Below are 22,759 nucleotides of genomic sequence, written 5' to 3'. Positions count from 1 at the left end.
GAGCCATTGTGTTGCCTTTCATTCACTGCCAGATGCAAACAATACAGCTTGTGTCTGTGCCTTTGTAATGACAAAGCAGTGGAGGTGGTGGTGGTGGTGGTGGTTTTGTGATGCTGAGAAAGGTTGATGATGAATTGCAAATGTGAAAGATGGTCAAAATCAAGGAGAATTCCCAGAGCGCATCCTGGAGGGGGGCTGGAGGACTTCATGATGTTTGAGTTCATTTAAAATCCCCACATTGTGTTTGAAAGCCCGTTGTGACTCCTGCTGCGGGGAGAGGGTTGAGAAATGGTCATCTGGTGTCATAGTTATGGTAATGTATTGACCGTTCGAGGCTCAGCAGGACAAGAGGCCAGATTCTGGCTTTCACGCTTATAGATCTTGACAATGCCTCTGTTATGAGTGAAGGAGAGCAAGCTATTGAAAAACACCAGCTCTGGAGTTTCATCTGAAAGCTTTAAATGAAAATCACATGCAGTGCTCAGTCTAAATTTGAACGAAGAAGTATTCTTTGGAGAGGAAAATAACTGTACCAATTGGTTTGCACGGTCTTATGTGACACGCTTCACTTAATTGAAAGGTACAGTGTGCAGTGGAACAAAGGTTATATTGTACATTTACACGTCAAGAGAGTTCATCTGAGATCATGCGGTCTCCCAGATACTTGACTTATTATAAACATTTTGAATTTACATGTGGAGCAGGATTCAGCATGATGGCACATGCAGCTCCACAGTGTGTTTTTTCTAGTAATTCCTCTTGTTGCCACACAACACCACACCACCTAACATTGCTTTTTGTTAAAGTTTTATTTGGGGCATGCAAATTTATTTCCTTTCAAATGTTTGTGCCCAGTCATGTCAATTGGAACAGCATGCCACCAATTGTTTTGTTCCCTGACAGTTTGACTTTGGTTTTCATTATTAGACACTCAATGTTCAGTCTGCAATTTAATGTCCTCATATTAAGTAAAAATAAGACATTTAATGGTATGCAAATTGGCAATAAATTATTTTAAACATTTTCAACAGGGAGTGGATAGCTGCTGAAAATTGTCTTTATTTGGTATTATTAAAAGTATAAAGTGCCAATAACCATGGAGAGATAAGGACAGAAATATACTGTGAATTGACCCTGTGAATGTCATGGGTACATGCTGTGATGGCCGGCCATTATTCTCTTGTTATTTGAGAGTTTGACCAACTTTTGCTAAAGTGCAGTAATGCTATCTTTTTCAACTACACCGACATGACGGCGTCCTTAGAAACATTTAGATACATTGAGCTTATCCTTTATTACCAGGTTTCAAACCTGTTAAATGCGTGGAGGCACTGGACTCCAGCTAAACTGTGACGTTTTATAAATGACATTCCACAGGTTTAAAAAAAAAAAAAACCTATACTGGAAAATACGATCAGGATTGCTTGGAGGAGGCGAACACATTTGTTTAGTCATGTGTGTCTGGATCCAGTTCGGTTCTGCTCCAGTGCACAATGCAACACGCCAGGGAGCTGGGAGCTTCAGGGGTGTTATGGTTGAGATGGTACTCAGGGATGACTTCATGAGATGTATCCAAAGATATGATAAATATCACATCTCCTCAGTGCATGTAAATGTCGGACACGTGACCGGGACATTTACCAACAGGAACACAAAAATCAAAAGTGCGTTCACTTGTTTTTTTTTTAAGTGTTATTTTTGAAAAGTTGTTCTTGCATCCAGGATGAGTTTGGGAACATACAGATGCAATCTCCCCTTCTGTCCAATGTACCAGGACTCTTTTCTTCTTCAGTATCTATTTGTGAGATAACTTGAAATCTCTGCTCCTTGCTCATTAATATTGGAATCAAAATTATAAAAATGGGTCTTGACGTTGACCCAGATGTGACTTTGAGTGGTGAGTGTACTTGTGGTGCTTTTATAAAAGGAAACACACTCAAACTGAAGCCATGCTTGGTATTCTCACTTGCTGACCTGGAGGCAAACGATTGCCTGCGTGAATAGCAAGTAAACCAGACATCAAATTTCTATATTGCAAAATATTGTCCCAGTGTTTTGGCTTTCCCTTATTTTTACCTGGTCTCTATGGTAATGTTTTTGTAGTCTTATTCTTGTGGATAAAGTTTAATTTTACATCAGCGTTTGTAGGAAAGCTATATTACCAAGTACATATGATTACCTTCAGTTGTTTACATCTAGTTTCAGCTTACAGCAGTTTTTAATCATGCTATGTTATGTCTCGGTAGATAATATCCCTTAGTGCATAGCTAACTTCTGGGTTACAGCACTGATACCGTTGATCACAAATCTATAATCACAATACCACCAAGCACATTTGCTCCTTGTGTGAGGGGAACATTGTTTGATATGTTTGGAGTCAGACTGTGAGGGGGCAAATTGCGAGCCTGGAATGTGAAGCCTGTAAATGCAGAGTAGTGTTGACGCTCATGTAGCCAGGGGGGAAACCTTTTACTGACAGTGACACTTACAGGATATGAGAAGGTCAACTTGTGAAATTCTTAATATTTTATTACAGCAGCTAATACCATTTTCAGAAGATGAATACTTCCATCACAAACTATTATGTGTTAAACTTGAATTCCTGTGAGCCTGCTGACATTGTCTGGCAGTGAAGATTTCTTTTGCTTCTGATCAAGTTCCACATTATGAAGACTTGAGTTTAAGTGACTTTTCAAAAGGACTTTTTTTTTTGCTTCATCCAAATGATCTAAAATGAGTACAAATCTTAGATCTGCAGATATCTAACACTTTTTGAACAACCACCAATATTAAGGTAAAAAGGATCTCTGACAGTGCCCCAAGTAATCTCCACTTTAAATAAGCACTGCTTTAGAGATTTTTAACAAAAACAGAATTTAAGGAAATGACAGGAGAAATTAAGCTTAATTTACATATTAAAAGGTAATTTCCTTTGAATGTGTGAGAAAAATTATTTGGATTTTTTTTTTTTTAACTAAGCAAAGTTAATAAGTTTTTGGGGTAGCTAACATGTATTTTTCAATGCAGTCATAGTTTAAAGTGGCATAGTAGAGTTTTGTATAACCGAAGTAACCCAAGTTTCTACACCAGATTCCAAAATACAGATTCTCTCCCCCAAACAACTATATTCACAGGAATCACTACAACCACAACCTGTATTCAGCCCCGTACGTCTTAACAGCGGTCTGTGGCTTTATATATGCCTCAACTAACAACTGTTTATAACTACTTCAAAGGCTGTCGTTGAGGAGCTAAAGAGCTGTGAGCAGGATGTGGTCTGATAGCACCTCAGTTGTGACCCTCTGGACTGATGATAGTGATTAAAGTAAAACAAAATAATGCCACAATTCAATGTGAAAAAATGTAGATAATATTCAGTAGTTGCTCTTATCTTTGCATCCAACTGCATTACTTTGTGACATTTTTTATAATTGAGGTGTCTTTACATTTGTACCTTATTTTATTGTTAATTGCACACATGTCCTGCTACTGCCAGGGCAGTACTAGAATCCATTGTTCAATATTTTTTTTTTTATTTATTTTTTTTTTAATTTTTATTATTTTGCCAAACAATAAGAGAAAAATCAGATTACATATTTAAAAGAAACCTGTGGCTATAGACAATTATAAAGAATCCTTAAATCTGTAGAGTGGACAAAAGATTTATTGACCCAACAAAACCTGTAACATCTGCTGGACACAAACCTCATGGAGCTTAAACACCAGCAGAAGAGGTGACCTCTGCACACAGTGATACCCCAGAAAAAACACTGGCCCCTGCCAAAGGTGCCACTTGGCTAAACAACACCAGCTGCTGCTCAACAGCAGGCTTCAAAATGCGAGCCTTTATTCCTAAGAGCCTAGCTTTGTTTTTAAAAGCTGGACCTCAGGCATTGATAAATTCATGTTTTGCAAAATTAGGGTTAATCTTTTACAGTTTACTGTACCGCCTTAAATAGAACCATGTGAATGCAAAAATGTTATTTTTGAACAATGTAAATGTAGTCATAGCAGTGCAGCAACAGCAATTGCCAATGCCAAAAAAAATAACAATATATTGGATTTCAAGGTTTAAGCCTGTGTGTGTTGTTCTGCTCAAAGCTATTTGTTATTAAAAGAGAGAACAGTGGAAATGTCTCTTTACATCAAACCTCCAATATCTCTGTCATCTGGGGACAACAAAGCTTACCGATGTGTGCAGAGCTTAAATTATGTTTCTACGTTTTAAATCATGTAAATTAGGGTCCTAGCTCACAAAAATCTATATTGGGTGTCAAACTAGGACGAAAAGGATGAAAACTAGGTGTTTTACTTTGCCCAGGTGTAATCTATTTCTTTACCCAACATTTCAATAGTGAATTGTCAATCCTCCAACAGCAATGTGTCTTTTCCACTGGTTGCTGCTGTCTTTCCAGGTCTACTGTAACCCATCATTGTGCCTGATATGTGCTGGCATCCCTCTAAAGATCGCTCCCCTACATTAACAAGGTCCCATAACACCCGGCCACCTGAGCCTCTCATGATGGGGTCAGACAGGTCACACACAGCAGCAGCATTTCCCACCCTACTCTGAAATATGTAATCAACACTGCAGCAAAAGAAAACGACTGGATGGTTCAGCCTTTAGTTTGTTTTTCTTGTAGCTAAAATGTATTGTTGTTTAATCTTTTGTGTGTAATCTTACTGTACTTGCTACTTTGTCAATGCAATTGTGGCAGTCATACCTGCGAATTTTTCCCCGATCCCTGTGTTTACTACAGATACGTATTGAAGAAGGCTGCATTAATGTTGCCTGGATGAGCCAAATGCTGGCTAGCCTGTAGCCTCGTGATACATTCTGTGCCACTACTTGGCACAAACGTATTCCAAGACGAGCAGCTTTCATTATCACTGCAAGCTCCCTTTTCCAGCTTTTTGCTATTCAAGGTTTCTAGGGTTACAGATTCAAGTCTGAAAAATAGTCCTTGGCCATACAAAAGTTGAATATAGTTTTCATTTAAGCTATTAAAAGAAGACTTGGTGGAAGTGCTTGTTTTGTTCATCAGCAGCCCAAACGAACACTACTTTGGTATGGATGTTTCTCACCGACATGGAAACCTTTCAGTGAGCATGCAAGTTTTTCTGATGCTAAATTTCTCACTGGCCTAATAGAATCCTAAATGCAGTGGAGGACACTCGGGAGCAGAAAATGAGTCATGAGAACAAGAGCTTCTGTTTGGTACTTCCATTTGCACAGAAGCGTATGACCATATCAGCTGGGAAATGTGAGCCGTCTTGAGTGGTGTCTTTCAGTGGTAAGCCTCCCCCCTGGCTCCTCCCCCATACAGCTACCTGTGTTATTATCTCGAGAGGCTTGAGTGTTCAGATTACAGGGTTTTCTGTTGGCGCTTGTAACTAGTCGGCCCAATACATTCTTTCCTTTCGCCAGCGTAGCCGGGTTAATGGCAGGAATGTGCTGCAAAGGGTCCAAGCAATATATATAGGCTCAATTTGTTTGTACCTTTTCTAGCATCATGCGTCTGATTTCAATGTGCTTCGCTAGATATTTGTGTTGTGCAATAGTATTGTAGTGTTTAGGTGGAGTTCATGATTATAGGACCGTGGGACCAGGTGTTTCACACTGTCAGTAGGTTCCGTCTTGTTTTGAAAGACCATCAGTCATATTTTGGCCACGGGGAAAGAATTTTCATTGATTCCTCAAACGATACAAGCAACTTGACATTTGGTCCTTGAGGATCTAAAGGAGAAGAAGAGCAGGTGGGGGTAGGGACTGTTTCTCCTTGTTCCTGTTCCAGCAAGCCCAAGAATTTGTCAAGTATAAGTTGGGGCTTTTAGGTGATCTTTTAATAACAAAAGGACCTTAAATCTACCTGTCACATTTTTCAGGGATGACAAAATCCCACCCTACAGCACATTGAATGGAAATATGAATACAACTCCCTCCAAAAGGTTTCAGATATCAACAGCATTGTTGTGAAAACTGTTTCTGTCATAAATCAGAATGTGTGACATTTATGTTCCAATACAGCCATGCAAACAGTATATTGGAGACAAGTTCAACATGGTATTTTGTGAAGTCTTTATACCATAAATCCAGACGTTTTCCACAGAGACGGAGCAAAATCGAAAAGGTCATTGTGTAATTAACACAAAGTAGCATGCAAACAGAATAAATATTAGCCCTTGTCCAACAGTAAATACTAAATTGATAAGCCCACCTGAGAGCTGATGAGGTAGAATGCAGAATTTTGAGGAAATTAAATATTTCCTTTTTGACAACGAGCATTTACTGTGTAACACATCCTGGAGAGTAAAAAACACAATGCTCAAATTGTCTTGACACTGGACTTAATGAATGGGATGTTTATCAGTGAGCCGCTCATCTCGACGCAGCTTGATGCTTTTCATGTACTCGCTGTTTACGACTTCCCAAAGTGGTGTTAGGTTGGTGAATTTCAGAGCTTTCCTCGAAGCCGTTGTGTTGCTAATCTTGAGTCATTTAAAGCTTCCTCCTGATCTGGCTGGAACTTCCTGTGGTTATTTAGGGCTCGTAGCGGACGAATCCTCCAAGTCCTGCTGTTCAGTGCTCTTCTGCCGACAGCTGAAAATGAGAGGTGACCCACTAATCAAGGTCTTATTTCGCAGCCAAATTGATGATTCCCATTCATTTTTTTTATTTTTATTTAAAAATGAATGGCAATGCAGGGCTTAGAAAGGGCATTTAGTCTGTGATGTGTGTTAGAAGGTATTCGTAGAGGAACCCACTGGGTGTAGGGTGGGGGTGGGTTAGTGCTGGAGAGTATTTTTTTTTCTAACCCTGGTGTTCCTTCCTCATGTATTAATAAGGATTCTGTACACCAGAAGCATTGCAGCTTTAGAGAACATTGTGCTGGGGAATTGAGGCCATTTGATTCTTGTATCCAGATATTTTGGTAACTCAAATGCAATGAAGCGCAATATCTCTGTATTTCAAATATTGAAATATACATGCTTAATCATTTATGGATTTTATTTTTTAATACTTTAAGAACTTCTCATGGCCACAGTCTCTTAAATGTGTTCTTCTGTCTGAAACGTTTCCTTGAAAATCATTATTGTTATCTCTTTTAAAAGAGAAACAGTTTGCTGATTCATCATGAATCCTGCTGCAAAAACAATTCTACTTAACCACACAAACAGCCACTGATCAGTCTGTTTTTCATTTAATGTGCTGATTTAGTCGTGGCTGAGTGGATTAGTCTATCTATTGCACCACTAATTTCATTGTGGTCTCATGTGAGTTTGAGTGTAAATTAATTGTGTACAGTTTTGCTTCCCACTCCTCTGATCAGTTTTGAGTTTCCCCAGACTTCGATACTGCTTTTCTTCATGTAAATAGAAAAAAAGGTAAATAACAGAAAATGTACAGTCACAGTAATTGGTAGTTTTGTTGCACTTCTACATGACTCCAAATTAATCCGCTAGACTTCACAGCTGAACAAATGATGATTGATGTGGTTTCTGAACTGAGGAGACCACATCTTTCTGAAGCTCCTCATCACTGCTTAAAGCCTTAATTACATATTCATTTCTGGTCAACTTCAGATAATATTAACATATCAGAACTCTCCTATAATAGGAGAAACCTCATCTATAAATACTGCTTGTTACATCAGGGCTTGATGTCCAGGGATGACAACTGCAGAGCCATTAAACTTTAACCTTACAAAAATAACAAATGAAGAGTATTGTGTAGGGAAAGGTTCAAACAAGCCTAAAAGTAGCCAATGGTGTAATGTTTGTTCTTGCATTTTGTAAGCATGTTTGTGCCCCTCAGTGAATCTGGTTTCCTGTAATGAGAGCAGTGGTATTTCCTCGTTCTCCCTCCTTTTTTTATTTGCCGTTATTATTTTTTTCCTCCAAATGAAACGGACAGTAAACTGCAGGGTTACACGAAAAATAAGCAGACTTCATCAACATCAAAGGTTGTGTATTACAGTATCAGTGAGGGATGGTGAGCAGATAGAAAAAAAGATGGGAAAGGGAGGAACATGGCAGAAAAACAGGGTCAGCTCCAGTTTACGTAACGGCCCTCTAAGCCTGAGTGCATGCAGCAACAGAGGGTTCGGTCTCGCACTTGGTTGCATCAGCTACACACCCACGCACACAAACACTTCACCCCCCCCCCCCCCCAAAGGATCTGTCCTAAAAGGAGGAGAACACATCAGGAGGAACAACAGCGGTTAGTTAATCTTCTGTCCCATCTGTTGGGGGTCCCAGGCATGGAAAAGGACTGTTTTTAAAACAGGCTGTCCAGCCTAAAGGGAGGTAAATAGAGTCCAAATGTGCACTATGGTGAAAACTTCTGCACCCTCCTGCTGCTCCCGGTTCTCTATAATGCAGGAGGTAGTGCCTGAGAACAGACAAACACAACACAAAATGGAAGGTTCCCCTCAGCTCTGAATAACTCCTGTTTAGTGAGGCTGTCACCGTGTTCATACTGTCATTACGTAGCCTCCACTTCAAACCTCTGTGCATATTGAAAGGGGCGGAGTGGGTCAATTCCTCTGTCAATCCAGGGGTAGTGTTTGCTCATCTGACTTCATCAAAATATTGTCTTTTTTGGGGGATGGTAAGTGATGAAGAAGCAGCACAGAAAGCCAAGTCAAGGTATATTTACTCCACTATTCTGCTTTCCTTATTTTCTTCTTTTTCTTGTGACCATTCGTCAGTCTTGGCTGGCAACAACCAGCCCACTTCTCAACTTTACATATTGATATTTTCTTGAAACACAAGCCCATAACTAACTCTAGTGGTATACAGAATTTGAAGCAAACATTGCACAAATTTGTAATAATTTCTCATCTTGTGTTTTTCAGAGCTTTGTGGATTGTACCAGCAGCCGAAGGACCAAACTGTCTGAAGATCCAGTGACAAAATGCCAGAGAAATCATTACAATCCTGCAGGTAGGCCTACATTTAGGTACAATTAGATGTCTGTTATAAATGATGCATTATGTTCCTGTATTCCACGATCTTTGGACGTTTATTTAAGCTGTATTTCCCCTTCCATTCAGTCTCTGAATCATGGGAAATGCCGAGAGCCAGAACGGGGACCATGCCTTCTACGGAAACGGACGTGGCTATTTGTCACGTAAGCACATGTCTCGGTCGCTTCGCATCTCCAACAAGCAGTCCAGACGCTCCCGCCATGCTTCATCAGGGAAAATAGAGCACAGGAACTCTGAGACGAGCACACGTTCAAGTAGCACCCCCAGCATCCCACAGTCCCTGGCTGACCATGGCCTGGAGCCCTTCAACGAAACCAATATCCTCCCAGACTTTGGAAGCCCCATTTGGGTGGACCGTGTGGCCATGAATCTGCGGCCTGTGTCCTTTCACAATGACCTGACCAATCCCTCAGTACACATGAATACAATGCACATAACCCTACCTGGTCCCATGGCAGAGGAGATGCAGGATGAGGACGTGTACACAGGCGAGGTAAAGTACCTCCAGAAAACCCAGGACTGCTCCAAAGAGACTGTCAGCTTCAAGAAGAGGTCTAAATCTGCAGACATGTGGCGCGATGACAGCCTGGAGTTCTCCTTGTCTGATGTCAGTCAAGATCACTTGACCAGCACGGAGGAGATCATAGACATGGCCAACGAAAGGGACTTCACTGACTGCGAGGGTGCGCTTCTGTCCAGCCCCGCAGACTCTGCAGACAGGGCGAACTCCCTGGACGAGCTGTACAGCCAAACGAGTCCTGGCCGCAGGCAGACCCATGGCCGCTATGCCAAGTGGCACGACACCAACAGGGCTATCAGGGAGGGTGAGGATGATAAGATGCTCTCCCCGTCTGAGGAGGACGGGAACACCTATGGTGCATACACACTTCCTTGCCGGCGTTCCCACTGCCTGTCCGAAGGCCTGAGCAGCCACCAAGCAGCAATGTGTGCCAGTATGCAGGGCAGGAGGGCTCAGACTATACAGGTAAGAGCTGGAGGAATTTCACAGGGCTCTTTTACACCAATAAGTTGGCTCATATAAATGTGACACAGTTAATAGACACAGAACAATCCATCCAATCCCAAACTGTTTAAGATGTGTCATGGGTATGAAACGCTGTGCTGAATCTTAATGTAGTCTAGTGGCATCAGCAGTAAGACAGCTCCCTTCATTCACTTTTCTTTCCACCCCATTGTATCTGAGCATTTCCGATGCTGCATTCACCTCACGGAAAATAAGCTGCTGAAACAGATTAAGAGTAGAAAGAATGCTTGTGTTTCTCGTTTCCTGATGAAACTGTTGTTTTTTTCTTGGGAGAGGAGACCGCTGTGACGGGAGGGGGGTGGGCACTGCTTAAAGTCACTCCCCATTAGAAATGCTTTGGTCCTTTGTTATGATAATGAGGGGAGGCCTGTGGAGGAGTGTAACAGTAAAACGTGTATGGTGGCCCTGTCACTACGGGGCACCGTCAACCCCGGTGAATGGAGCTGTGGAGCGCATGATTGGGTCATGTGACCAGATGGAGATACCAAGCGCCGTGTAACCCCCTTCATCTCCCAGGAGCCTTTAGCCATGTGGGTAGGAAAGGGCAGACCCTGCGGTGCCACAGGGAGGGCAGGCTGTACTTGTACAACAGCAGACATTTTGCTTTAAAGCAGAAGCTCACGATTAAGCAACCCATGGGCTCTCGTTGGGCCTCTATAGTCACTGTTTTTGCAGCACTTGGGCATTGCAAGAATGGCTCTATCCTGTATCTACAGATGCTGCATAGCTGTCAGTCAGGGTAGGAGTTGTTGTTAACCTTCTGCCATCGTAGGCATGAAGAAAATGTGGCTGCCATGCCATCTCACCTGTCTCGCGCTTCTGCCACAACTCAGGATGTCACAGCCGGCGAGGGCAGCGAATATGAGGACAGCGGCATCGACGGGGTGACGGCGGAGGCAGAGCACCAGTCTCGACGCTACAAGACAATGTCAGCCTCCTTCTCCGTGTGCTCGGTGCACGGCAGGAACATGTTCGCTGGCAGCGACAGTGGCAGCAGCAGTGGTGGCGGCGCCAGCGAGTGCGTGCAGGGAGTGTACGAAAACTTTCGTCAGGAGCTCCAGATGAGCTCCTGCCAGACGGAGAGCTTGGAGGAGGCGGGGTCCGCCCTGAGTGATGAACAGAGCACCATGAGCTCCGCCTACCAGTCTGACCTGTTGCTCAGCGTTGTCCAGGGGATGGTGCGTAAAGCTGGCAAGCTTGCTGTCAAGAACTTCCTTGTACATAAAAAGAACAAGAAAGTGGAGTCAGCCACAAGGCGCAAGTGGAAGAGTTACTGGGTTTCCCTCAAAGGTGTGTAGTGCCATTAAAATAGCCATAACATTCTCGCTTTATTTCATAATCCCAGTGATTCAACACGTCTTTGACGCCGTTTATCTTTTTGATGATATACATTAGCTTATGCACAAATACTTAAAATCATTAATACTTCAACCAAGCTGTAATTGTAAATGATACAGACCTCATTTAAAGTGTTTTTGTCGTGACAGAAATCAAATTCATATCCTGCTGCTCATGATGCCTTTCTCGGTGTCGAGTCAGATATGCTGCACTTCTTAATGTTGGCCACTGGAGAGCAGAATTAAATAGCTTGAGAAAACCTGGCTTTTGAAAAGAAAACATGAGGATTGTTGTTATTCTTTCTATAAAGCCAGCAAGGGTCTGTTCTGTCAAGTAATGGATCTCTTTGGTTTACCAGGTTGCACTCTGTTCTTCTATGAGACCGATGGCCGTTCGGGGATTGACAACAACAGTATTCCCAAACATGCCATCTGGGTAGAGAACAGTATTGTCCAAGCTGTACCAGAGCATCCCAAAAAGGACTTTGTGTTTTGCCTCAGCAATTCCCTGGGAGATGCTTTTCTGTTCCAGGTAAGAAAATGCTTACAAGTCACCTGGTCTTTAATAAGTGCAAAATCTCTTGTGGACAAACAATAGCTCGACCTATATCTGGTGTTTTCTGTCCGTACATGCTCTTTTAAATTCTGGCTTGTTATTATAATAAGCCGTGAATCAAAACGGCAAAAGAAAATAAGGCACTTTTTATTTTGAATGTCAATTAGCGAGCGTGCTGTTTAACCTCTGACCTTTCACTGTCTGTACGCATGCAGACCTGCAGCCAGACGGAGCTGGAGAACTGGATCACGGCTATCCACTCGGCATGTGCCACTGCCGTCGCCCGGCAGCATCACAGAGAGGACACAGTTCGGCTGCTTCGTGCCGAGATCAAGAAGCTGGAGCAGAAGATCGACATGGACGAGAAGATGAAGAAGATGGGAGACATGCAACTGTCTGCTGTCACTGACACCAGGAAGAGGAAGACGATCCTGGATCAAGTAGGTTTCATAGTCCTTTCTTTCTTAAGAGTTAAAGTGGGAACAAACCTGTTTGCTCTGCTCCAGGTTGAACTTGAGCTTCCCTTAAGAAGCGAATAATGCCCAAGATGTTTTTCCACTAATAGTGGTCCATGGCTTTAGAGATGATACCAATTATTTTAAGAAGATCAAGTTGTGTATTGTTTGCTGAATTACAAGTATCACATGTGAGTCTGTATTTCAATATCAGTATCCTCATGTTGTCATCATGCAAGAAACAGGAGGTAGCCAGAGAAGCAGAGAGATGTAACCGGTTTCAGAGGTATCATCTGTTCGACGCTGCTGACACTACACATTCATCAGCCACCAGATTTTGTTTTCTTTTTTCCTTTTTAACACGGTGTTCAGTTGGCAACAGTCAATAGCTTGCCATTCTAGCAATTCATTGCAAAGCTCTGATTGTCTTTGATAGGTCTGTTTACAGAGAAGGGAGATGGGAGATCAAATGGCCTTTGTTTGGTCACTTAGGTAGTGCCTGGTTGGATCTGTTCTGTTTGGCAGTGTCAGGTTTCAAATTGTGCCGAGCTGAATGGATGTAGGTCTGCTCCTTAGGAAGCTGAAACGCTCCCAGCCTCTATCTGCCAGTGGAATGTGCAGTATTGTTTTTTTCTCGTCTCTGGGCTACTTGGCAGTAATACAGAGCCCTGCGCTATGGCGCTTGCCACCTCTTCCAAAAACCAGTGCAGGACCGTGACTGGGAGGGGATGGCCCATTGAATAATCACAATATCCTGCTCTACTGCCCCAGTAAACATCAAACCATTAGGCACAGAGAGAGCAGGTTGGCAACACTTTGAGAAAACTGCTAACAGAGCTTCTGGGGAGGAGAATGGATGCTCCATCTTGGTCTGAATTTGACAAATGAGAGCCTTGATGAACTATTAACTGGATGTGTTGTTGTGTCTCTTTCGCCTTGTAGATCTTCCTGTGGGAGCAGAACCTAGAGCATTTTCACATGGATCTGTTTCGCTTTAGGTGCTACCTGGCCAGCTTGCAAGGTGGAGAGCTGCCCAACCCCAAACGCCTCCTGGCGTTCGCTTCTCGCCCCACAAAGCTGGCAATGGGCCGACTGGGTATATTCTCAGTCTCCTCCTTTCATGCACTGGTAAATATCTTCTCTTTGCTTTTTAATGTTTATTAAATGCCCTAATTTAATCTGGTAAAACACCATTGAGATTTTCTTTTATACAACATCTTAAGTTAAGATGCTTTTACATTTTTGTGCCTTTAGGATGAGCCATTACAAATTGGTAAAATTGGTAAATATTTAAAAGGACTAATATCTGGCTCAAATATACTTCAGCAACATTAACTGTAGCTGTTGCAGGGATCCAACCTGTGGGATGATCTCTCTGAACACTGTGCTGGTCTTCTATTTATTAAAGTTCATTGGATTTTAAGGGCAGCAACATATTGTATCTTCCTCAAAATATACTGTTGCATCACTGCGTACATCTCCAGGCTCTCCTGGCAGGACAATTGATTCCAGAAACTAAAATGCATCGTGTCAAACCACATTTTTCCCCAATGACTGTTATTTTGGAGCCTGGGTCTCATACAGGGCACCCATTCGTGAGGTTTTAGGTCAGTTTTGGCCTCCCACTGCAGCACCAAGGTTCTATGCTTCCCATATAAAAGCACTGGTAATAGAGGAAAACATCTATTTGATTTTTAGAGATGTTTTCACAGATCAGCGAGATACTTTTTTCCCACACCGTCACCAACACAGTGCTGCAGAGCAGGTGGGTGTTTGAGCTGCCAGATAGTAGTTTGGTATTTCTAAGAAAAGACAATTGTGGAAAGCTTTCCTACACTTTCACTCCTCTGTAATTTGCCCATTTCCACATTCATGAATACTTGTATCAGCACTATGTCTAAAAAGGCCTATGAAGCGTTGACAAGTCAGAAGAATGAAGGGCCCCTTGAAGTTAAGAGCCCGCTTGCTTCTGCAGGCAAAGTGCTGTTATGATGGCTACTTCAGCATATTTAAAAAAAAAAAAACGCTTTCCTTTTACTTCTTCTCAGGTGAGTAGATTAAATGCCATGTTTGTAAAAAGTCCAGTGCTCATGTCTGTAACAGATGTGACCGCTCTGTCTATATGTTCACTATTTATCCCAGTAAGGACCCCTTTTTTCATTTTATTTAATCATACAGATCAGTTAAGCTGCAAGTAATTTCTCACTTACAGCATTTTTTTTCTTTTCACAGAAAACTTGATGATAATAAATATTTTACCATATTTTGTAGTGTGGTAATGTTTGTGCTTATATGTTTTACACAATTTAAACATCCCTTCCTTCATGTTGCCTTTATTTCTGGCTTACGTTGTTCTTTTATGTTATTTATATGCTATATTTATTAAATCCTTAATGGTTGTGCACTCATGGCTACAAAATGTGAGTTGACGTGAGGTTAAAGAGATTGTTGTGCATGTCTCCATTTGATCAGTTTTAGCCCCAACTGACCTGTTATGTTTTCGCAGGTGGCAGCTCGCACTGAGACCGGAGTGAGAAGGCGAACACAGGCCATGTCTCGTTCCTGCAGCAAACGCAAGAGCAGGTTCTCTTCCCTCTGGGGTCTTGACACTACCTCAAAGAAAAAGACAAAAGCTCACCCCACTGTCAGCCAGGTCTGTGAGGTTTTCTAATGTCATACCAACAGTTTTTAACATTTTCAAGCATCAATAGAACTAACTTGACCACACAAAGATTTCTTTGCACTTTCTTCAAATATCCGTTCTCAACAATTCTGTATGACGCATGACAACTTTACCTTCATTTTGCCATCGGCAGGTCTTTGCTGATGGTGATGAGCCAGTGAAAAAGTCCATGGAAGGCATGTATGTTGATCCTGCAAAGGAAAACACAGTAAGGAGAAATTACTCAACAAAATCTTGAGTCAATATGATGTCAATGACATATTAGCCCACTATGCATCCTGAGTCAGCAACAGAACAGAGGCCCGGAGGTTATAACCGTGACAGTTACTCAAAGTGCAGGTAAAGATAATTCACTTTGGAAAATGATTGTGTTTACATACTTTTAATGTCTATGTTCAAAGAAAAGCGAGGAGGGAACTGTGAAAAGCCTTCCACGACCCAGCACGGACAGTGACATCTGGGTCCCTGACCACCTCACTCCCTCCTGGGTGTGTCTCCCAAATGACCAGCCAGTGTTGACCATCATCCAGCCAGGGGAGTCTGCACTGTGTGTCCTTGAAACCATCTGCAAGGTAACAGCGCCCAGCCTCCTGATCTGACCCGACACGACCCACGGTTCACATTTTTTGCACGACAATTCAATGACATTTTATTTATATAGCACCAAATCACAACACAACAGGTACATTCAGGGAACTTAACAGAGTAAAGTCTTTACAACACAACTATACAACATTATACAGAAGAACCCAACAATTCAAACAATTCCCACATGAGCATCTGGGAGGGAAGAAAAACCTTCAGCAGTGGAAAGCAAAAACTCACTTTTAACAGGAAGAAACCGGCAGGACCAGGCTCAGAGGCGGGCAGTTATCTGCTTCGACTGGTTGGGGTGAGGGGAGAGCAGAGAGAGAAAAGAACAGCATAGAGAGCCAAGGCATGAACTGTTGGTGGGGCCAGAAATTGCAGACCAGAGACGTGCAGGACCAGAGATATCAGCAAAAGAAAGCTCGGATCGAAAATGAGTGAGGGGAACTGCATAGAGAGGCAGCAAACGAGAAGAAAAAACTATGGGAGGGAACATGAAGTTAATGCGATGTAAAACATAAAGATGCATTCATAGATAGGCCTTCTGAAGTGAAAGCTACTGTCTGGCTTGTTATAACATGGCAATAAAACTCTTAAAAACGAGCATTTATTATGATTGATAAATATCCTTTCTCTTTTTGCTCTCATCCCACAGGCTCATCATCTCGATTCCACCAAACACTACTTGCGACTCAAACTCCTTATCGAAAACCAAGTTCAATTCTACATTCCCAAACCAGAGGAGGATGTATGTGACCTGGTAAGTAACTGCCCTTTTTTTTTTTTTTAACCTGGTCCTCCCCCTCTTTTTATCCCAGACATTTAAAGATTATAAAGTTCAAGAAACAAATTTAAAGAAATGGCAGTAATTTGCATGAGAATGTGTTTGGAATCACAATAAGCAAAACAGCCATAAGAGAATTAGAACTAAGCTTTGTATGTTTAGCCTTTTGATTTCCCGTTCTCTGTAAAGAACCAGCTGCCTAAGAGAACCAGGCACCAAAGCGTATTCATGCAGAGCCTTGATAAACAATATCTGTCGCGACTTTTGTGTTTACATCATTTAATCATGACACAGCAAAGAGCATTCTGCAGAAAGACTCTGCTGGAGCTGCTTTGTCTAAGAATACAGAAAATTACTGCCATCAATAACCCACCCACAAGAAAAAAGTAGGCTGTGAGTTCATGATTTATATAATAACTTTTTTTTTTGTTCTTCGCAGCTTTACAAAGAAATTGAGCTCTGTTCCAAAATAACAAAAGTAATCCAGTTTGACAGAGATGAATCCTGCATGATTGGTTATGGTAAGTCCAATTTTTGTTTTAAGATGCTGTAATGAAGTCGGTATCAAACATTTCACATGGGGTGGTGGTGTTTAGAGCGCAGAAATGGCTTTTCTTTGACTTACACATGGCCGCTGTTTTTTCAGACTATTCCCATTTGTGCTGCACAAATCCCTCTGATGTATTTTATGACTCACTGTCTCTGTCTTCTCCACTCCTTTTTTCTCAACCTTTTCCTTTTCCTCCCCAGGTTTCTCCATTTCGGTGGTGGAGGAGGACGGAGTACAGCAGCTCTACATCACTGACGTGAAGGCAGGGGGATTAGCCTTCGCTAAAGGTTCATTACACTTCATTTCTGTCAAATGAAAATCTCTAAAACACTCAATTTGAGTTTCAATGAGGAACAAATTAAAAGAATATGGGTTGTATGTGCTGTTTTTCAGTGCTTTTCAAGTTATACTCAAAACTGTTTCTCCCTCCATCGTCAAAAGACATTTTCCTTTGCTTCTCTTTAAAAATGTACCAGCACATGTTTATTCAACAAATACGGAAGGTTTTAGAGGACACGGCAGTTCTCAAGGGTGTTGATTACTACAATCACACACACACACACACACACACACACACACACACACACACACACACACACACACACACACACACACACACACACACACACACACACACACACACACACACACACACACACACACACACACACACACACACACACACACACTGCCTCATTGGTCTTGATGAAGGATAATGTTGAATATGACACTTCACCACAGCTGCTTCACATTGCTACCCCTGCAGTCAAGCTAAGACCAGAGGGTTGAATAATGTCAAAATATCATGGAGGAGTTAGTCATAGTGCAGGTTCTGCAGAGCGCATGCAGTGATGCTGTGCAGCAAAATGTAAGATACCTGCAGTGTCAGCAGCTGACATTTTACAAGGCATGAAGAAGAGGGTCAGACGTGTGTCTGAAATGCAAGGACAAAAAACAGATCTGAAATGGTCTACAAAGTTGTATTTTGACTTTGAATTTTCTTCTACTTCCTTACAATAATGTAATTTTAATATCCAATATAAGAGATTAATGTTACTGTCTCATGTTAGGGGGGTTAGTGAATGTTTGTCTAGTGGATGGAGGAATGGCAGGTGGTACATTGAATCAAAGCTGATTGTGTTCCCACTTTGCAGGTTTAAATGCAGGAGATGAAATACTCCAGCTGAACGGAAAAGACTCTCACAGTCTCAATTTCTCCGACATGAAGGCGGCATTCTCTCAGGCCTCGCTGACTTTAACGGTCAACACTCTGCCATCTGTGGAGCGCCGTCAGCTCTGCTACTTGCCGCCGCGCCGCTCAGATGCAGAGGAAGATCTCTACACTGATATTTTCTCCCAGAGTCAAGGTGAAGAGAGCTGTCAAATACAGCCATCTTGATATCTTGGATCCCTTACTTATTTAAATCTACACAGGGTAACTTGGGACAGGTATATCTACGGGTATATTTTGTTAGCAGAGGTGACTAAAAAATGTTTTAACTCTGAATCAATCCACCTGGAGTGTAATCATGTAAAGCCAAAAGATGCTAAAATTTAAAATCAAAGCTTGAGATTTGCCTACTTTTGCTTGTCTGATCCTTAAGACGAGCAAAAGCAGGCAAATCTCAACCTTTGATTTTAATTTTTTTTAGAAGGTTTCTCCCCATCATAGTTAGTTACATTAGGTTTAAACAAAGTGAATGTACAGTGCTCAGAGCCTCCTATCCTCCCAAATTAAGACAAAGTATTGCAGGCCCTCTTTGTGCATACATTTGAAAAGGTCTAAATAACATGCAAGGAAATATCTTCTTTAGAGACAAAATACTGTTTAAAAAAAGTTTATAGGTGACTGTTTTGTTTGTTGCAGAGGAAATCCTGGATGATGGAGTGGGACTGTTGCTGGAGAGCTCAGGAGACAGCCTGGATGACGACTGTGACATCTTCAGTGAGCTTGATGAGTGTCGAAAGGTAAGAGCAGAATTTATTTTATATGTTCCTTTTTTTTTTGTGGAGTCTGAGTATCATCGCAGACAACATCTGAAAGCACGTCTTTCATATAATACGCTGGCTCCTTGTCCTTCACATCAAAAAAAACATTCATGAACATTTTGCTTCATCACAGTTTCAGTCACCATCCATTACTGGCTCACTTTATCTTGTGCATTAGGAAAGCATTGCATTGTCCATATTTTACGTTAGGGTGTTAACTTCACGCTTCTCAACACAAATCTGTATCGTGTTTCTCTTTTCTCCTTTTGACCCACAGCTTTAACTGAATTTAGTAGCTTCAGAAATAATGATATCAGAGGGACTTAAGAAAGGAGCACATCTTATTCACTTCGAGACTCGAGAGAAAGCGGTGCATTCCCTTTGAATACAACAGCCAAGTGATGGATGAGTCTTTGATTAAGCTTGCATTGTAATTGCTTGATTATGTGAGGTTGTTAAGATCAGGTAATGAATGGAGGTTTGTTCATTTTCACTCAAAATGAACACAGAAATAAATTACAAAAGAAAGCACAGAGCATGACTGTCAAGAAAAACAAATAACAACAAAATATGAACGACTGACATTGGGACTGACTTTTCCTAACAAGGTGTTTTATATTTTTTTATGTTGAGTAAAAAAAAAAAATTAAAAAAAACTCTGTCATTAAAGCAGCAGATTTGAATCCTCCCTCTCTGTAACTGACTTCAAAAGGATAACTGGGCTCCTGACAATGAAAGGCTGTATGAAAGCATTATGTCTTTTTGTAGATTAGTGTCTCAACATTGGATTCCTTCATTATTTCTCATTGTACCAACTTCATTTAAAGGCTCATTGGGAAAAATACTAATTATCAATGTGAGGTCCTTAATCATCCCACTTGCCCTTCAAATTCTAGACTGTCTTGTTTATCTGTTCTCTTTTAATCTCCTCATTTAACTTCTCTTATTTAAGGGGCTGCGATTAATCAAACATTGTATCAGTTCTGGTTAATTGCTTGTGTGAAATTAATGATATTATGGAAATTATAGCAAATTAGGGTATGGATTAAGGATATGAGCAAAATAAGGAAAAGATATCAGTCCATCATAGTGGTGGTTCAGGTGGTGCTCCTGTGGCCTGATGTTTGAAAATAAACTATGAATTTAATGGTTTAATTTTTAAGATTGGGACTGTCTTTGTCTTGTAGTGTTGTAACTGTGAAGTCAAATTATTTGAGCAGCACTCAGAGATGAGTGAAGATGTCAGTCTTTGTATCTGAGATGTGGTCATGATGTCTAGATTGGCACCAACAGCTTGTTAATAGCAGATCAAAATGATCCAAATGTCTGTTCATTGATTTTGGTTTTGGGCTGTGTTTGAAAAGTGTCCGCCTCGTCTGTGGCATTACTTCTTATTGCAACAGCTGTTTCTGCAGTCGGTAAAAACTAACCCTAAACAAGATGGGAGTTTTTTTTGTCCCGATATGATATTGTGCTTATAAAATGTACCCTTTCAGTGATTTACTCTCAAAGTAAATGAGTCGTTGCTATTTAATGATAACCCCGTTCACGCCTTGTTGATTTTTTTTTTTTTTTCCATAAAATTTGTGCTTTAAAACACAGACCGATCTTTTTGTCATTGCACTCAAGAGCAAAATTTCATCATAATCTTGTTGTAATAAAGCTATTTTACTTGTTGTTTACTTGTTCTGGGATGTATTTTGCTCCTCACATTGTACAGTTGTTGGGCTTTCATCAAAGATAGCCAGAGCAAGGACTTTTGTACTGGCTGACAATTTCTGCACTGGGTTTGGGCTGGATAGAGAAGAGTTCAGTGCAGCTACTAGACAACTCTGTTTTGTTATAGCCTTCACTACCACTGTGATGCTCTCAATGTACAAATGTGTGGTCTTTTTTTTCAGGGTATTCTTGTGAGGAATTCTGGGAAAAGTTGAAATATGATACACAAGAAAAAAAGTCTTGTGATTCAGTTGTTAAATAAATCCTGGAGTCTCTAAATCCAAATGTGCGATAATATATATATATATTTATTTATTTGGTTTTTTTGCTATCACTGAAGCATTTCATTGGCTTGTGATATAATCACGAACCAATTTTCCGATTTGATTTATTACTTATTATTAAGCACATTTGGGTATGCCTAAGTATTTCCCACTCTTAATTTTCCTCCAACAAAACCTCCCACAGCAGTTTTTCCTGTGCTCCCCCTCCTCTGTAGCCTGCCCCTTTGTAGCTTCCCTTCTCCCCTTTTTTCTAAAATCGTGCATTTATATTCTACTGCAGTGTGGCTTACCCAGCCAATCCTGCTCCACCGCAACCTTGAGGAGGATATTCCTTCCCTCCTGCTCGATGCTCTCTCGTTCCGGTCTGGAGGATTATCAAGACTCATTTACAATGCTGCCAGAGTTTGCCAGATCTTCACACTCACACTGTGTGCCTGAGTTTACCCAGCCTGTAGTGAAGAGAGAGAGTCAGGGAGAGAAAACGGCAGAATATCAGTAGACTGTGAAGGCGCAAAAGAAGGGGAGTTGGAAGGCTTGTAAGTACTGGTGGGCGGAGAGGAAGAGGCTGAGCAGCTTCACTCATCCTTCATCACAAACACCCCTTCTCCTTTTTTTTTTTAAACCGGGAAGACAAGAGGGCTGAGAAATGTGTTGGAGAGGCGCAGTGTAGTCTTGACTCTTTCCCAAGCCCGGAGTCTCTTTACCTGACGCTGACTGTCCGCCTGCACCCGGTTATGTCCGTCCTGAAGTGGAGTAAACAAAGCAAGCGCTCCTCAGACTCCATCCATGACATGCTGCATCTGGTGAGATTACTTCCATGTCTCTCTTTTCTTTACCTGGATAGCTCTTGCTGTAATAGCTGTTGTCTTAACTCACTAGGAGAAAACAAAACACGTTTCCTTCTCGGCGTTTGTTTCACTCATCTTCTCGGCTGCTACACAGACAATGGGAAGCTGTGACTCACCGTTGTGTCGCAGAGTTACCTTGTAATCACTGGAGAGCTCCACAAGATGCCAAAATAAAAACAGTGTGTGTAGGAGCCGAGTCTCTGTAGGTCTGACCCCACAGGACTTGGACTTTGACAAACTACTCTGACCGTTGTTGCAGTGAGTGACTGTGGAGAGCTTTCTCCCCTGGCACCTCAGGCTGTGATCTCAAGCTTCTGTCCACTTCAGAAGGCAGACATGCAGTCTTGTCTGTATTCCATCAGTGCTCTCGTGCTTTGAAACTGTTCTTAATCTATATTTTATCCTCTAGGAGAAATCATCTGTCATCTCAGAGTTTTTTCCACTGATTTACATATTGTTTATTTAATGTGATATTGAAAGCTTTGATCACCCCTTCTCTGTTCTTTCTCTTCTTTCTGTTATGTCATGACAGTTCATGCATCCAAAGCTGCCATAGTGATAATTAGTCCAGATTGTGAAGACTGTGACTGGGCTGTGATTGCCTAACTACGCTCTGTAAAACTTGATGAATTCAGTTAACAAAATGTGTAGAAAAGTATCAGATTTAAATGCAGATTTTTCCCATCTATTTATTCATTGCACCCTTGTAATGTGTGCTTGTTTTTCTATCTTTGCATTTTGGGTTTCTTTGCATCTGTTTGGGTTGCATATGCAGTATCTCATCACATCAGTAAAACATTGAAGAAACCTTGTGACCTTGCATGTTTTTGTTGGATGCCAATGGTGCAAGTTTTAATTCATTTCTTAGGCATATTGTTTGGTGGAAAAACATAGTGGACGCATATTCAGCAGTAGATTTATTAATAAATTG

The 22,759-nt window shown here is 41.4% G+C and overlaps 1 protein-coding gene across 3 annotated transcripts in view; it reads left to right on the top strand.

The window, feature by feature from the left end:
• LOC138626014 (rho guanine nucleotide exchange factor TIAM1-like) overlaps positions 1 to 22,759 on the top strand; it is a 40,520-nt gene that overhangs the window by 8,918 nt on the left and 8,843 nt on the right. For 2 of the 3 annotated variants that reach the window (XM_069707390.1, XM_069707391.1), the window contains exons 2-15: positions 8,859 to 8,946; positions 9,057 to 9,975; positions 10,869 to 11,325; positions 11,732 to 11,904; positions 12,144 to 12,368; positions 13,326 to 13,511; positions 14,890 to 15,036; positions 15,200 to 15,274; positions 15,468 to 15,638; positions 16,310 to 16,414; positions 16,878 to 16,959; positions 17,189 to 17,275; positions 18,143 to 18,355; positions 18,856 to 18,956. In XM_069707390.1, coding sequence (XP_069563491.1) covers positions 9,067 to 9,975; positions 10,869 to 11,325; positions 11,732 to 11,904; positions 12,144 to 12,368; positions 13,326 to 13,511; positions 14,890 to 15,036; positions 15,200 to 15,274; positions 15,468 to 15,638; positions 16,310 to 16,414; positions 16,878 to 16,959; positions 17,189 to 17,275; positions 18,143 to 18,355; positions 18,856 to 18,956 — 2,931 coding nt within the window. In that variant the 5' untranslated portion in view covers positions 8,859 to 8,946; positions 9,057 to 9,066. Of the gene's footprint in view, positions 1 to 8,858; positions 8,947 to 9,056; positions 9,976 to 10,868; positions 11,326 to 11,731; positions 11,905 to 12,143; positions 12,369 to 13,325; positions 13,512 to 14,889; positions 15,037 to 15,199; positions 15,275 to 15,467; positions 15,639 to 16,309; positions 16,415 to 16,877; positions 16,960 to 17,188; positions 17,276 to 18,142; positions 18,356 to 18,855; positions 18,957 to 21,729; positions 21,784 to 22,759 lie in introns of all 3 variants that reach the window. The other variant, XM_069707393.1, reaches the window with a different exon arrangement.

Source organism: Brachyistius frenatus, unplaced genomic scaffold (assembly GCF_029030835.1).
Source record: "Brachyistius frenatus isolate BFR_SWC_R1_liver_20210118 unplaced genomic scaffold, ASM2903083v1 Contig_68, whole genome shotgun sequence".
In the NCBI taxonomy this organism is placed as follows: domain Eukaryota; kingdom Metazoa; phylum Chordata; class Actinopteri; family Embiotocidae; genus Brachyistius; species Brachyistius frenatus.
This window is presented reverse-complemented; position numbering and strand designations above follow the sequence as displayed.